Source organism: Lagopus muta, chromosome 18 (assembly GCF_023343835.1).
Source record: "Lagopus muta isolate bLagMut1 chromosome 18, bLagMut1 primary, whole genome shotgun sequence".
Classification (NCBI taxonomy): domain Eukaryota; kingdom Metazoa; phylum Chordata; class Aves; order Galliformes; family Phasianidae; genus Lagopus; species Lagopus muta.
Genome location: NC_064450.1, coordinates 6233332 through 6248735, shown reverse-complemented (window position 1 = coordinate 6248735; position 15404 = coordinate 6233332). Strand labels below are relative to the sequence as shown.

Here is a 15404-nt window from a genome sequence, read left to right as displayed (position 1 = left end):
CCTTTGCTGCTAAAGCTGCTGCCTCTCTCCCTGCCCAGAGCTTTGAAGGGACTGTTGCCTAAAATACAATGATTTGGTTGAGCACAAGGGAATAAAACCATGGAATGAGGTCCATAATCCGTGGGCTCCTTGCTAAAAATCCTTCCTGACATCCAAGCTCACTGCTTATGATAAAACAATGTAAATTCTACAAAAAGAAAAGGGAACTTCCATCCTGACCTACAAAGGACGCTCATAAGCTCACAACGCGCCCATGATTAACCAGAGTGCCCCTATTGCCCGAAAAGCAGGAATTAAAAACAGTAATTCCAAAATGATAAAATTACATACGATAACAGAACTGGGAAGCTCCTTTACGTTTCACTTTTGCTTATGGCTCAAACTTGTCCAACTGCTTTCTTTTGTTAAAACAGATCCTTTGGTAATGAAAAGGCGGCGGCGCTTCCAGCAGACGGACATTCAGAACGAGAAACGCTCTCATTCTTATGCTTTGCACCCCATCAAAGCTGCTCTGGAGTTTATCAGCAGCAGAGCTGCTAATTAACCTGTTGTCACAGCGCTTTCCCCCTTCAGGTACGCTGCTGGTTGGGGTTTTGCTGCCCAGCTCCAGCTCACAGCAGTGCCCTTCCCGAGCAATCCGGGATGCTCCCATCACAGACACACAGCAAAGGAGACCTGCAGGGCTCAGCTCCACTCACACACTGACCGAGAGCTGAAATCACCAAAGGAAAAGGTTTCTAAATCCCCCCCTTGAACGTTTGCTGTGAGTTTAATTTTGTAAAATAACGACACAAAACTCAGCACATCTTCTCTGGGACACAAAGTAACGACACGGAGCCCTATGAGGCGGTCTTCTGTGCTGCAGAGAAGGGTAGGAAACGCCAAAAGCTCCCAAAGGAAACCCACCCCAGCACCCGCGCTCTGTCCTTGCTCCTGCAGACAAAGGTCTGGAAATAGGACAGCACTCACAGGACAGCACTCACAGGACAGCACTTACATGACAGCACTTACCTTCCAGCTCCCCCACAGATAACTACTCCCCCACAGTTTGCAAGCAAAGTCTCGGGGCAAGATAGCAAAAGACAAGCAGGGTGCACTGGGGAGATTGCTTGCAGATGCGTTTATTCAGAGCTCCTTCCCTCGCTGCCTTTTGCTTTTCTTTTTAAGCATTTTTTTAAAAACTTTTTTTTTTTTTTTAATACTTTTTTTTCACGTGCCATTTCCAGCGCTTCGAAAATCCCCTTACGAACAGGGAAGAGGGACGCGCACCGGCTGAGCCGGATCCTGCCCTGAAGGACAAAGGCTGCCAATAGCAGCGGCGTTAACGAAGCCCCCAGCCCTAAGATTCGGCCTGATACCAACGACTGCGCGGGGTGCATCGAGAGCCACCGCTGCCCCGAGCGGCTCGGACGGGAGGAAGGCAGCTCCCGCAGCTCCCAGCGCCCGTCTGCGCTGCAGCGCATCACCACCCCCTCCCTGACACCCAGCGAGGCGAATCCTGTGCTGAGCTCCATCCAGGTAACAGCTTCTCTCCCTCTCCAGCATCCCCTAATAAGTTTACTCGCGTGTCGTATGATTCACCGTAAGGGAACACCGGTGTATTTCAACACATAGCCCTGCAACAGAGACGCAACCCGAAGAGCTCCGGCGCTTATTTGGTCACTTTCTGCTGTTTAGTTCCGATGATCAGAGTTGGACAACTTAGCAAAACTTGGCGGGTTCGATGAGCCCCTTCGGCTCCCGTATGCCCGCAGCAGCGCGGAGCCGCTCCGTGGGGAAAGGGTGGAGAAAGGAGAACACTATGGGGAAATAAGTGAATAAAAGAAAATAAAAATTGACTTTAAACGCTGAATTAGAGCATAAGGGAAAAAAAAAAAAATAAATTAAAAAAAGTAAGTAGAGTTTAAAAGTAGAGTTTGGTCCGTAAAAACAATAAATGGATTGGGAGACTTTTAATAATGAAAAAGAAGAGGATTTCGGCCGCTCCCCGCACCCGCCGCTGCCCCACGCACGGCCGCAGCGGAGGCGGCGCCGCGCACGGTTCGCGCAGCCCCTCCCCCCCCCCCCCCCCCCCGCGGGGCGCGCAGCGCTCCCCGCCCCCGCGCGGCCCCGCGCGCCGTTCCTGGGCGTTTGGCGCCCCCTCCGGACGGCGGCGCGCACCGCCCGCGGCTCCGCTCCCCACGCTGCGGGCAGAGCTCGGACCGCTCCGCGCCGATCCGCGGGAACCCCTCCGGCACGCAGCGCACGGAGCTCGGCGCCCGGGAAGCCCGAACCCGTCGCGGGGCGGAGCGAAACGAAGCCGAACGGCTCCCGCCGCCCCGCGCCCCACCCCGGCGCTCCCGCAAAACTTCGCGCGGCCGCCCCCCTGCGCGGCTGTGCGCGGAGCTGCGCGCCCGCCGGCCCCGCCCCTCGGCGGCGCCTCGACCAATCGCGTGCGCGCCAGCCCCCGGGGGCCGGCCGCCCATTGGCGGAGCGCTGCCGAGCCGAAATCGCCACGGAGAGTATTTATTCCCGCGGCGCGGAGCGGGCCGCAGAGCCGCGCTGCAGAGCCGCGGGGCGCGCCCGGCCCCACACCGCCACCCACGGCCCCGCGCTTTTCTCTCCCTCGGCTTGCAAAAAGTTCGCCGCTCTACTGATTTTTTGGCTTGGAGGAGTTGGGAAAGAGAACGTTAAAAACTTTTGCAAACTTTTCCAGCTTCTTCCCTCCTCTCGCAGCCGGGCTGCGCTCTGGTGGAGACTCCGTCTCTCCCCGTTTTACTTTCTGTTTTTAACCCTTCCCCGCCCCTCAACCGCCCGGTTATTCTTTTCTTTCCATTTTTTTCCTCCCCTGATCCCCCTTCTGCCGCTTTCTCGCATGAATCTCCTAGACCCCTTCATGAAAATGACAGAAGAACAGGACAAATGCATCTCCGACGCCCCCAGCCCCACCATGTCGGATGACTCCGCCGGGTCTCCCTGCCCCTCCGGATCCGGCTCGGACACGGAGAACACCCGACCCCAAGAGAACACCTTTCCCAAAGGCGACCCGGACCTGAAGAAGGAGAGCGACGAGGACAAATTCCCCGTATGCATCCGCGAGGCTGTGAGCCAGGTGCTCAAGGGCTACGATTGGACCCTGGTGCCCATGCCCGTGCGAGTGAACGGATCCAGCAAGAACAAACCCCACGTGAAGCGTCCCATGAACGCATTCATGGTATGGGCCCAGGCGGCTCGAAGGAAGCTGGCTGACCAGTACCCTCATCTGCACAACGCCGAGCTCAGCAAGACGCTGGGCAAACTGTGGAGGTGAGCGGGGGCTGGGAGCGATGCCCTGGGGTGGGGGGGATGCTGAAATGGGGATGCAGCCTGCAGAGTTTGCTCCGGTTGTGACGGCGCGAGGAGGAGAGAGAAAAAGGAGGGAGAGGATGGTGGGAAGCCTGGAAAAGTTGCTGCAAAGTTTTGCATGCGCTGGCAAAGTTGTTTGGCAGAATATGAGGGGAAAGCAGGGAAAGGAGAGGGGGGAAAAGCAGGGCAAAGAGAGCCCTGGGGCTGCCCTCTGCTCTTGCAAAGGTTTTATTCTGACTTAGACATGCCCTGCGTGTGCTGCAGACAGGGAAGCATTTGGTGATGTGCAGGGGAAGCGATGGGCCTAGATTGCATCAGCTCTGTGCAGAGTGAGGGGAGGGGGTGAAAGCTGCCAACCCCCAGGAGGGTGCCCAGGGGTGACTGGGTGCCCTCCGCCTTCCAAAATAAGGCAGGGAGGGGTGAAAACCAGAAAGCAAGTGAGTCACCTGGCTGCCAATGAGTGTGACTGCAGAAAGGAGGAGCGGAGGGGAATCCTAAATTCACAGCAGGAGGAGAAAGTGGTGAGCAACTCTGGTCCTGGCAGCAGACACCAGAGCCGTCACCCAAAGTGCCCAGTGATGGGGGCGGGGGGGGGGGGGGGGGGGTGAGGAGCACTGGCACTTTCACACATCTCGTTTGATCATTGAAATGTGGGGTGACCACCAGTGTGTGCCCTGAAGTGGGGGTTCAGTGTTGGAGGGGAGGGGGTTTGCATCACTTTGTGGGGACTGGGAGAGGTTTGGGGCTGATATTGATACTAGAGTGGAGGGAAACACTCGTGCTCCCTGCCATGAGCTGCAGCTGACCCCAACCCCCTCCTTCCCCATCCTCCTCAGGCTGTTGAACGAGAGCGAGAAGCGTCCCTTTGTGGAGGAGGCCGAGCGGCTGCGGGTACAGCACAAGAAGGACCACCCTGACTACAAGTACCAACCACGCAGGAGGAAGTCAGTGAAGAACGGGCAGTCGGAGCAGGAGGAGGGCTCTGAGCAGACCCACATCTCCCCCAATGCCATCTTCAAGGCGCTGCAGGCGGACTCCCCGCAGTCATCCTCCAGCATCAGCGAGGTGCACTCCCCCGGGGAGCACTCGGGTAGGTGTCACATTCCACACCCAGCTCTGGGGTCAGCAAAGCAGGCTGAGATCGGGGGCGGGTATGGGGAAAATAAGAAAAGTAAGGGGAAATACAGAGCACAGTGAGAAGGGGTCCATCAGGCTTGCCCATAGCAGTGCCACAAGTGCTGACCCATGCATGCCAACCCCTGAGGCCACTTCCACCCTGCTTTGCCCATGAGAAATGCGAAGCTGTGATTCTTTTTTCTTTACTTGGTGCAACAGATGAGCATCCACAGCATCAGCATTCTCATTCCTTGCACCTGAAGATATTTGAGTTTCCCTGTGCATCTGCCCACCCCCCCAAGCCTTAGGGACGAGGTTAATCATTAACACCATTATCACGTTGGGCGCGAGGTGCCCGGTGCGATCCCCCTGTCACACTCACACTCTCTCCTTCCCTTGCAGGGCAGTCACAGGGCCCCCCCACACCCCCTACCACCCCCAAGACGGACGCTCAGCAGCCAGGCAAGCAGGACCTGAAACGCGAGGGCCGCCCTTTGGCGGAAGGCGGCCGCCAACCTCCCCACATCGATTTTCGAGACGTGGACATCGGCGAGCTCAGCAGCGACGTCATCTCTAACATCGAAACCTTCGACGTCAATGAGTTCGACCAATACCTGCCCCCCAACGGCCACCCGGGGGTCCCGGCCACCCACGGCCAAGTCACCACCTACAGCGGTACCTACGGCATCAGCAGCTCGGCCGGCTCTCCGGCGGGCGCGGGGCACGCCTGGATGGCCAAGCAACAGCCGCAACCCCCGCAGCCCCCGGCGCAGCCCCCAGCGCAGCACGCACTGCCAGCACTGAGCGGTGAGCAGGGCCCGGCACAGCAGCGGCCGCACATCAAAACAGAGCAGCTGAGCCCCAGCCACTACAGCGAGCAGCAGCAGCACTCCCCGCAGCAACAGCAGCAGCAGCAACAGCAGCAGCTGGGCTACGGCTCCTTCAACCTGCAGCACTACGGCTCCTCATATCCCCCCATCACCCGCTCGCAGTACGATTACACCGAGCACCAGAACTCCGGCTCCTACTACAGCCACGCCGCCGGGCAGAGCGGAGGGCTCTACTCCACCTTCACCTACATGAACCCCACGCAGCGCCCCATGTACACCCCCATCGCAGACACGTCGGGGGTGCCCTCCATCCCGCAGACCCACAGCCCGCAGCACTGGGAACAGCCCGTCTACACGCAGCTCACCCGGCCTTAAAGCCACGTGAAGGCAAATAAATAAATAAACAAACCAATCAGAAAGGAAAGGAAAAGGAAAAAAAAAAAAAGAAAAAAAAAAAAAAAAGAAGAAGAGAGGAAAAAGAATGAAAGGAGGCAGTGAAAGCAAAGGACTTCCAGCAGACTTTCCTTTCTTGCAGATAGAAATGATGATTTAAGAGAGGAAAAAAAAAATAAAGTTTAATAAAGATAAAATAAAACATGCTCGAGTTCAAGCTGGGAAATGCCCACAGCGCCCGGAGCTCAGTGCCAGCCCCAAAGGACCCAACGCGTGGGCATGGGCTGGAGGTGTCCTCTGTTTGCTGGACTTTGGTTACGAGTTGGGTTTCTTGAGGGGTTTTTTTGTTGGGTTTGTTTTTTTTTTTAGCAGTAATTAAAAAAAAGGAGAAAAAAAAGAAAAAAAAAAAACAGGGGTTGTGGGGTGGGGGGGAAAAAAAAGAGAAAGCTGAGTCCTCTGTGAGGAAATATTCTCTATTTTAAATATTTTTTAGTATGTACTGTGTATGATTCGTTACCAGTTTGAGGGGATTTATACCTATTTTGTAGAGATTTTTTTTTTTTTTTTTTTTTTTTGGTAAAATGCTCTTTATTTTTCCAACAGCTGAAAAAGTGAACGCTTAGCGGGGGCAGCGCTCGGGTTTTGTTGTTGTTGTTGTGTGGTCAGAGGTATTTTTGTACAGCTGGGGGTCTTTTTTTCTCTAAGAAATTGCAAAAAAAAAAGGAAAATAAAGAGGAAAGCAAAGCAGGGCCGCGTGCTTCTCGCTGCCATCGGTGCTGCATAGGGTCAGCTCAGCAGGGATGGGCGTGGGGAAGAAGAGGTTTTCTATTTTTCTAACTGGAGAGGAGAGCAAAAGTGGGAAAAAAAAAAAGAAATAACTGAAAAAGAGCAGCCAGGAGATTTTTTTGTATCGTTATTTTTTCACAACCTTGAGCCTTAAAAAAGAAACCAGCAAAAAAATAAACAGACGCTCTGGATAAAGCCTTAAAGCAGCCCTGTGCTGATCAGTTGGCCCAGCTCTGCGCGCACAGCCTGGGGCTCACACTGAGAGCCCCCAGCCCCAGGGGGGGTCAACAGAGACTGTGTTGGTTCCCCAAGAAGAGCAATTTTTAATCACCATTTAATAAGAAAAGAAAAAGAAAAAAGAAAAAAAATCTCCCTTTCTATATTTTAAGTCCCTTCGAAGAGCGATGACATGATGGGAGCGTTGTTGGGAAGGTAACGGTGCCTGTTAAATTATGGTCAGAACTGTAACCAGTCCTTTTATTTATCTCTTTTGATTCCTTTATTATTATTATTATTATTCTTTTTGTTTGTTTGTTTGTTGGGTTGGTTGGTTTCGTTTTTTCTGTGTCCTGGGTTTGTACAAACTCGCGCTCTTTTCCCCCTTTTTTTGGTTGGTTTTTTTTTTCTTTCTTAAGGAGAAACTGGAAAATTAAAAAAAAAATAAAATAAAAAAAATAATAATGGAAAAAAAAAAAAAAGAAAAAATAAAGAACTTCCAAACCTTTATAAAACGTCGGACAAACTGAAGATTGCAAATGTAGCGCATCACTGAATCATTTGCCTTTGTTTCCTGCCTCAGCTCTATGGGACACAACCAGACCCCATCTCTGCCTTCCAGACCCCAGCGCAGCTCTTAGGGGGGTTTCATGGACTCTGATGAAGCTGTGGCTGAACAGTTAAGGATTGCTTTTTAAAAAAGACAGCCAACTTTGGGTTTTGTTTTTTTAATTTAAAAAAGAAAAAAAAAGATATATTTGTTAACTTTTTGTGTTTTTTTTTTTTTAATAAGGATTCAGTAGGAGAAATCTGAAAGCACTCTTATAATATGGCATCTCTCTATTTCTGTATAAAAGCAGATCTTTTTTTTTTTTTTAAAGTATTTCTGTAACTTAAAAGACCTGTCACTTAAATCATATTTTTGTCTTTAGGTAAGTTTGGTTTTGGTTGCAAGATCCTCCTCTTTGTGAAACTTACCTTTTTTTTTTTTTTTTTTTTTTTTGTATATTATTGTTTGCAATAAATATACATTGTATTAAAAGTTAAAAACAAAACCCCACAGGTGTCTGATTTATTAACAGCCTCCCAGGGAGGGTGAGTGGGTTCGTAGAACTCAGTGGGATGTTGGGCTGTGCTGTGAGCAGCACGGGATGTGGGGTTGCATTCTGCCCCAGCCCTGCTGCATGTGAGCAACACTGTTTGCACAGTGCATCCCCACTCTGCATCCCCCACAGCTCCAAGGCAGGAGGGGAGCAGCTCCCCTTGGCCAATGCTTGGATCTGGACCATTGACCCCCAAAAAGCTGGAATTCTTCCCCCAATGGGATACATCACCTCTCCAAGCACGCACGGTCTTAAACCCCACATCTCCACCCTGCAGCGTTTAGGATGCAATTTTGGGAGCAGCACAGGGAGGACTGCATTGACACCCCCTGAACGGCGCAGTGCAATGTGGTGGCACCCACTGCTGCCCCTCCCCCTGCTCCAAAGGGGCTCTGCACAGCCCTGCACAGCAAAGCCTCTGCATGTCCTATGATCCCGACTCCTGCTACGAGCAGCGCATGAGCCAATTAACCAAAAGGGATTGATTGATTTGGCGTGTTCGTTGGGGTCAGTGTCACTCAAGCCCCGTGCTGGGGGGGCACACGATGGGTTCCCCCTCACCCGCTGGAGCCTGAAAGTTGGGTCACTGACACAACCATTGCCTTCCTGATGCCTGTGTAGATGTGTTGGGATGCAGCCCAGCAAGAAGCTGAGAAACATCCCTAAAAGTGCACAGCTCCAGAGGGGGGGGGAAGAGGGTTTGGACCCCACCTTCTAGGCAGAACACCTCGGGGAAATCCTCCTTGCACCAAACCAAAGAGCAAAGCTCATGACCCAACCCCGGACCTGTAACTTCGGCTCTGTTTACTTATGGTGTGGGCTGCAACGTGATCAGAGCAGAGCCAGAGCCGGGTCCCTGTGCAGCACTGAGATCCTGACAACCCCTCCTCACCACCCCCCATATCCCCCCTAGTTGGGAGTTGGGGACACCCACAGCAAGAAAAAAAAAAGCTGCAAAAGCTGCACTGCTTCAGGGCACTTTGTGCTAGAAAGCAGAGCAGGAGGAGGGGCTGGGGGGGGAGGGAAAAAAAAACGAATTCAAGGGAACTCTTACAATGCTGCAGGGCAGGTTTGAGCCGCAGCAGATAACAGAGCCGGGTGCAGGACAGATGTGCAATGCTGCGCGGCGGGTTCAGAGGCAGCAGGGCAGGGAGCGGCGCAGCTGCAGGGCAGGGTGGGGGCGCCCCCAAAGGCCCCCCGGCTCCTGCACAGCACTGCGGCTGCAGTGGGCAGCACGGGGCTGAGATGTGCGCTGGTGGTTCAGCTGCGTGCTTGCAAAAAAACGAGCCAACGTTTAAGAATTTTTAAGAAATTCTCTACACTTTTATGAATGTATAAGGATTTTTCTTAGGAATTTTTGGAGGGCAGCACCCTACAGCACCCATCACACCGGGCTCTGCGCCCACCCAGCCCCACGCAGCTCCCCGAGCCCAGCAGCCCGCCTGCCTGCAGCGGTATCAGCTGCTGAGAAGCAGAGCTGCAATTTGCATTTCCTCAGCCAGCTGTTCATGTTGACATCGAATTAAAGCCGGGGCTTTCTCCCAGAGAGGAGGAGAGATCACAGCCAGCTGTGAGCCGGGATCCCGCCGGCAGCCACGGCTCCTGCCCAGCTGCAGCACTTGGGATGCAGTGATATATCACAGCGGTGCTGGGCAAGTGAGGTTTGCTGGGGTTTCTCTTTTCCTTTTTCGGGGCCCTGTTCCAGGGAGCAGGCAGTTAAATGAGGTGGAGATTTATATGTCAAAGGCAAAGCAGCGAGCTGGGCTCCTCCTGCATCCCAGCCTTAGGGATGGAGTTGTGCCCACCCTGGAGAGAACAAATGAAGCCCATGGTCCCTCCCAGCAGCAGCCAAAGTTGGCTGGGATGCTTGGAGTCACTGCTGCAATGATAGACCCATCTGGAATAGGTAAAGCACAAAGCATAAACGGGTCCAAGGAATCAGGGAAAATGTAAGAAGTACCCTTTAAACATCTCAGCAGAACCCCAGATTTACAGTGACATGAGCATGATGCAGGTGAGGATGGCGATGCAGGTAGAGCTGGAGCAGCTCGCTGCTCAGAGAGCAGGTGCTGGGGTTGCAGCTTGCACCATACAGCGTTGCAGGACACAGAGCCACTGCTGTGCTCCCTGTCCCATTGTTCAGCCTCACCAGGTGCTGTACCTGTCTGCAAGGGTTTCTCCTGCACCCATGTGCACCAGGCTTGCAACACCAGCATGACACCAGAGCAATGGGGTGGGCAGCACCCATTGCACACAGGGCCATGCTATCAGCACAAGGTTCCCACACCCTCTCCTGCTTCTCCCCAGCAATTTTCCTCTGTACTAAGCATCACTCACAGCTCCACCAGCAAAGCCTGCAGCCCCCCAAATTCCCAGCACAGCCCACAGACAGCGCAGCATGGGCACAGACATGTCGTAAGTGCTACTGTAATAGAAATAATTGATCCTAAGGTGCCTCGGGGGCTATAAAGACCTCAATTGTTAGCTGCTTGGGTCAGAGCCCGCGTCTTTATGACGTGTTTGTACAAGGACTACTCTAATGGGGCGCTGAGCCGCAATTGGGGTCCTGAAGTGCTATTGTAATACAAGCACTAATCATGCACGGCCGTTATACAAGCTGCCCCTGCTCAGGCTGTGCTCCGAAGGCTCATAAACCAGGCAGGGTTGTATTGAAGTCAACTGGAGCTTGGCTGGATCCATAGCTGTCAAACTCCTGTTTTAATTCTGCATGTGTGTGTGCATGGATGCACGCGGCTGTGTACACACACACACACACACACACACACAGAGGCTGACAGCATCAGCAAGGAGCAGCAGAGCTTGGAGACGTTCTGTTTGTAAAGTCCAGGGTGGGAGGGGAGCAATTTCTCCATTAAAACAGAGTCATGTTTATAAGACGCTCAATAAAAAAGTCATTTGAAATAAGAAATAACAGCAGCTACACAGAAGGAAGGGAAACAAGCCTCCGAATCCACGTTTCTAATTAATTACCTGCCTGGGAGCTGCTCTCAACTTTCAGAGAGTAAAACAGTTTACAGTGGGAAGGTCTGATGGTTAAGTCCATGAGCTCACAAGCGCTGCAGCCACTGCATGGGGAGCAAACGTAGTAATAGAGAGGGGAACCTGGGCTGCTGCAGCCAGATAGATGTGGCCATTCAGCCTGGGAATAAGGGCACTTTTAACAAGGCCATAGCTCTGACCTGGGGCAACCCATAGGCTGCAGAAAACAGGGCTGTCCCACGAGTCACCTGGAGCCAAAGCTGCAGAGAGAAGGGGCAGCACAGGGGTCCTGGTCCCATCCCCCTGCTCCAGCTCCAGTCAAACCCAAAGAATGGCTTCTGAGCCCAGATCTCAGCTCCAGCTTGCCCGCTATTTCAGGGGACTCTCTCACTCTCCAGCCTGGAGTTCCTCTCATTGCAAAGTGACATTTCTCACTCCTGAGACCTGGCTGCTCCCCTCTGTGCTCCTGCAGCCCAGCCGGATCCCCTGCGCACCCTGAGAGGAGCCAAAGGGAAAGTAAAAAAGGCTGAAATTCGATTTTCCTTCCCCCAAAGTGGGGATTAATTACGCACGTTGTCTGGGCACAAACCAACTATCACCAAGCAAAGTCTCACTCCATAAATTTTAAACTGCTAATAATACGGTTGGACAGGAGTTTTAAAGCTTCAGTAGACAGTTTACAATTAACCTACTCCTGTCAGCTGGAAAATCACCTTACAATGTGATTCCAGTTCACGTCTGACTCGCTTTGAGTCACAATCTGCTTCTGAAACCCAGGCAGTGTGCAGCATAGGGCTGCAGCACCAGGTGCTGAGGGGCACAGCTCCACTCCATCCTGATCCCCGTTCTCAGCAGGCAGCCTTCAGAGCATCCTTGGGGACATCCCCACATTCCGATGCTGACTCATCCCAGTTCAGTTTTATTATCTGCTCTGAGAGAACAAAATAATGCTGGCTCTTAACAATCTCGTGTGGGTATTGCTCTGGTTATTGAGAGATAAGGATTAGAACCGTAGAATAACGCCAGCTGGAAGGGACCAAGAAGGATCATTGAGTCCAACTCCCAGTTGTAAACCAAGCACAGCTCTTCCCTCTTCTCTCTTTTGCCAGCTCACCTGCAACACTTTGAAGGCAAAATGTCACCCTACAAATAAAATTTGGCATTTCTTTGGTGAAGAGCAATTGCATTGTTTGAGGCTTTGGCATCCAGTTATGGGTGATGGGTTGACAATCGGACTTGATCTTTCCAACCTTAATGATTCTATGATTCAGACCAGTCCAGTGCTGCAAGCCCAGCAGCCCACAGACCGATGGACCAAAGCTTTGGTCACTGGTTTGGCCCGCAGCCCCAAGGTGAAGCTTCCAAAGGGACCATTCTGGAATATCTTGGAAAAAACCCCAATAGTGAATTGCCTTAGTGAGGAGTAAGTTGGGGGGCTGGGGAGACAACCAGTCATTTTCTGTGATTAAAAGGCAAATTTTATTCCTCTAGAAACTTGGAAGCAAATGTGGTGTTGCTATGGTTTCACACCCACTGGCTGGAAATGACAATATTAGCAGGGTGACCTGGTAATTAGAAACTGTGCCCCCAGGTCAGACTTCGGAGAAAATAAAGAGAGATTACGGAGTCCTAAAGACACAGCATAATGCTGTGGGCTCCTGGGCTCCCTACCTTTTATAACCGGCCCATTTAAATGCAGATTATGACTTTCCACCTGGGGCTGCTAATCTGTCTCACAGCCAGATCAAACAATAAGGCATCTCTCCGCACTGTGGGGCCAGGGTGCTTTCGAACTCAGTCTGTCATCAGGTCTGTCAGGCTGTCTATCCCCTTTTTCTCAGGGTAAAACCTAGAGTTTTTCATTCGCAGATAATTATTTTTCCAACCTCGGATGTTTACGTCCTCCCTTCCCTCCCCCAGTCCCCAACAGTTTAGAGCAAATCAGACTCAAGCTTTCCTTCATGCCATGTAAAGCCATTGAGCTCATTGGCGTCGTGATGGCACACATTATGTTTAGGGGGAAGGTTCTGCAGTGGCGCTCAGGTAGCAGGAAGGGAGCTGCTGGCTGCTCTCCAGGGAGCTGCTGGCTCCTCTCAGCCCAGCATCCCTACCATGGCATGGGGAAGCTTTGCCAGCCCAGAGGGACTCCCAGCCCAGTAGATCCTACTGGTCCTAGTGGCCCAGCACCAGGGCAATCCCATCTCTCATCTCTTGCTTGGTGAGATGTTTCATAGAGCTTTCATAGGGAACATAGAGCATCAGCACTGACACTATTTGGAGACCAATCTTCTCCTGCAAGAACAGGAAATACAAACTCTATATCTCTTAAATAGGGATAACAGCATAGAAAGGCTTGAGACGAAGCCATGCAAATCATGAGGTGCTCAACAATGACCCAACAGGAAAGATCATCAGGGTTCAGACTGATATCCTTCACTGATTGGATCTCCAGAGCCTTCCCAGTGGTTACCCAGCAGCTTCCATCCACCCAGCACAGTGACAACGTGCCCTTACCCACAAACACAAACTCACCCAGGACTTCGGCTGTATGCAGGGAGTTGAGAAAGAGAAGGCAGAAATAAACCCTTTAAGCTAGACATTAACATCCATCCCCTGTTTTAAACACCAACAAAGCAGGTAATGCCAGTATCATTAAAGCCAGATGACTCCATCAACACCAACCGAGAGTGAAAGGTCTGAGCTCCTCAGACTACTGCACCTGGCTCCTTAATGCTCTTTGCATTCACTAAGTGAGGGAGCATTTTAATGAGGGTTAATAGCAGCACTGCACTTAGCAGCCTCTATCCAGGCATCTGTCACACATTTTCACACCATAGCAGGTGTCAAGTGTGTGGTCAGCAGCCTCCTTCCACAGCTCCACACAGCCCCAGATTTCATCTGCTTTTCTAAAGATGGCCAACCTAATGCCTTGAGATCTAACCTGCTAAACCCTGCTGGGTTTCTAGGGCTCAGCACCCTCCCTGCCTGGTTCACATTCCCACAGTCACCCCTTCTGTCATGTTATGGACCTGGAAAGCTCAGGCTGCTCTACCCATGACCATTCCAAACACTCCCCACTCCAGTGCTACCTCAGCCTTCTCAAACAAGTGAACATGATGCTCTGAGGACTCAGGAGGACACGGAGGACGATGCTGCCTTGCTCACATACTCCTCTCTTTGCAAAGCATTCTTATGGCTAATGTAGGAAGAAAAAATCAATATGGCATCAGAAAAAGAAGGCCGTTCCCCTTGGGAAGAGCAGCTTCTAAGAGAGCCCTGGATATAGACCTGAATTTCCAGCTGCCTTTTCTTCAGCTGTGAAGCAGCGATTTCTCTGCTACTGCAGTACAAGTGGGACCAACAGGTGCTGGAACACAAGGATACAGAACCTGTGCAGCCACACATCTGGCAGCCAGGCAAGGCTGAACCCTTCTATGCCTCAGTTTCCCCTGCTTGCCATGTGAGATCACTGCAGGCACTGCAGAGCTGCTCCTGTTTGATAATTGCAAATAAGAGATCCAGCTTCAACCAACACAAGATCATGGCAGATTATCAGCACCATAGGAGTGTCTCTTAGCAGGGAGAAAAAGACCAAATTAAAAGCCCAAACTGAGCCTTATTAGCTCCATACTCGCCTCCCCCCATCCCCTCTCCTCGCCCCCATTCTTCCTCCCTTCCCAAACTGTCATGGTTTATTTTGTTTGGGTGGATTTTCTTTTTCTTTCCTCCCCCTCCCAGCCCCTCGCAAACAGATAGTTTTCCCATGGAGATCCAGCACGCTCTGTGCCTATTAGCATCCTTGTGCATAATTAGAGCCCAGCGCATTGTCATGCAAAGCAGCCTCGGATGACAACACTTCAGCCCGGACGACACAGAAATGCAGCGAGGAAGTTTCTCACACTGGTTTTAGCCAAGGCAAACCGGACTGTGCACGGGTTTGAGATTTTAATTATTGGATGGGTGCTGGGCTGCCCTTACAGCTTGACGAGGAAAGCTCCCAGCCACCCGCGTGCCCCCCGGCCTTCACGTTGCTCTCTGATACTTTCTGCTCATTACAATGAAATCCAAACCCAACTCTGAACAGCCACTGAATGGTTTTCTACATCATCAGTGCTAAATCGGCATCTCTGCCGTGCTCTGCCTCTCTGCACATCCTAGTTGCCAAAAAGGCTCAAGAACTCAATGACGGTTGGAGAAAAGGTGGAGAGCTTGGCCCAGCACAGCCCAGAAGAAGATCCCACCTCCAGTATCTCTTCTGCTGCGTCTCTTCCCCACCACGGCCCCCCAGCCCTGGCCAGTAGCACCCTGCTCAGTGAAGGATGGCTCTGCAAGCACCACGTGTACTCAGGGGAGGCTCCCAGCGCCCAGGAACACACTGTGCCTGAGCTCCCCAAGCATTTCTCATGATGCCCACAGCTTCTCTGAACCTCACAGGCATCCCTCAGGGCAGGATCCTTGCAGCACGGTGACTCACAGCGTTTGCACTCTCAGGGAGGTAGCCGGGAAGTTTCAGAGGTGCCCCAGGTTTAATCATTAATCACTGAGCTCCACTCTATGGTTTCACCTTGGGATTTCACCCGCTCTCACATCAGCCAGAAGCAGAGGCATTTAAAAAGTGACTTCCAAAGCATCCAGG

At 52.1% G+C, this 15404-nt stretch overlaps 1 protein-coding gene and 1 long non-coding RNA gene across 2 annotated transcripts in view; one reads left to right on the top strand and one right to left on the bottom strand.

The window, feature by feature from the left end:
• Window positions 1-1120, bottom strand: part of LOC125702106 (uncharacterized) — a 46177-nt gene extending 45057 nt beyond the window's left edge. Inside the window, exon 1 of the long non-coding RNA XR_007380436.1 lies at window positions 1012-1120. This is a non-coding gene — a long non-coding RNA (uncharacterized LOC125702106). The remainder of the gene's footprint in view (window positions 1-1011) is intronic.
• Window positions 1121-2523: 1403 nt separating this feature from the next.
• SOX9 (SRY-box transcription factor 9) lies at window positions 2524-6073 on the top strand. The gene is made up of 3 exons (XM_048965005.1): window positions 2524-3285; window positions 4161-4414; window positions 4843-6073. The coding sequence occupies exons 1-3, from the start codon at window positions 2855-2857 to the stop codon at window positions 5643-5645; spliced, it is 1488 nt and encodes a 495-aa protein (XP_048820962.1). The 5' UTR covers window positions 2524-2854; the 3' UTR covers window positions 5646-6073.
• The last annotated feature ends 9331 nt before the right edge of the window (window positions 6074-15404 follow it).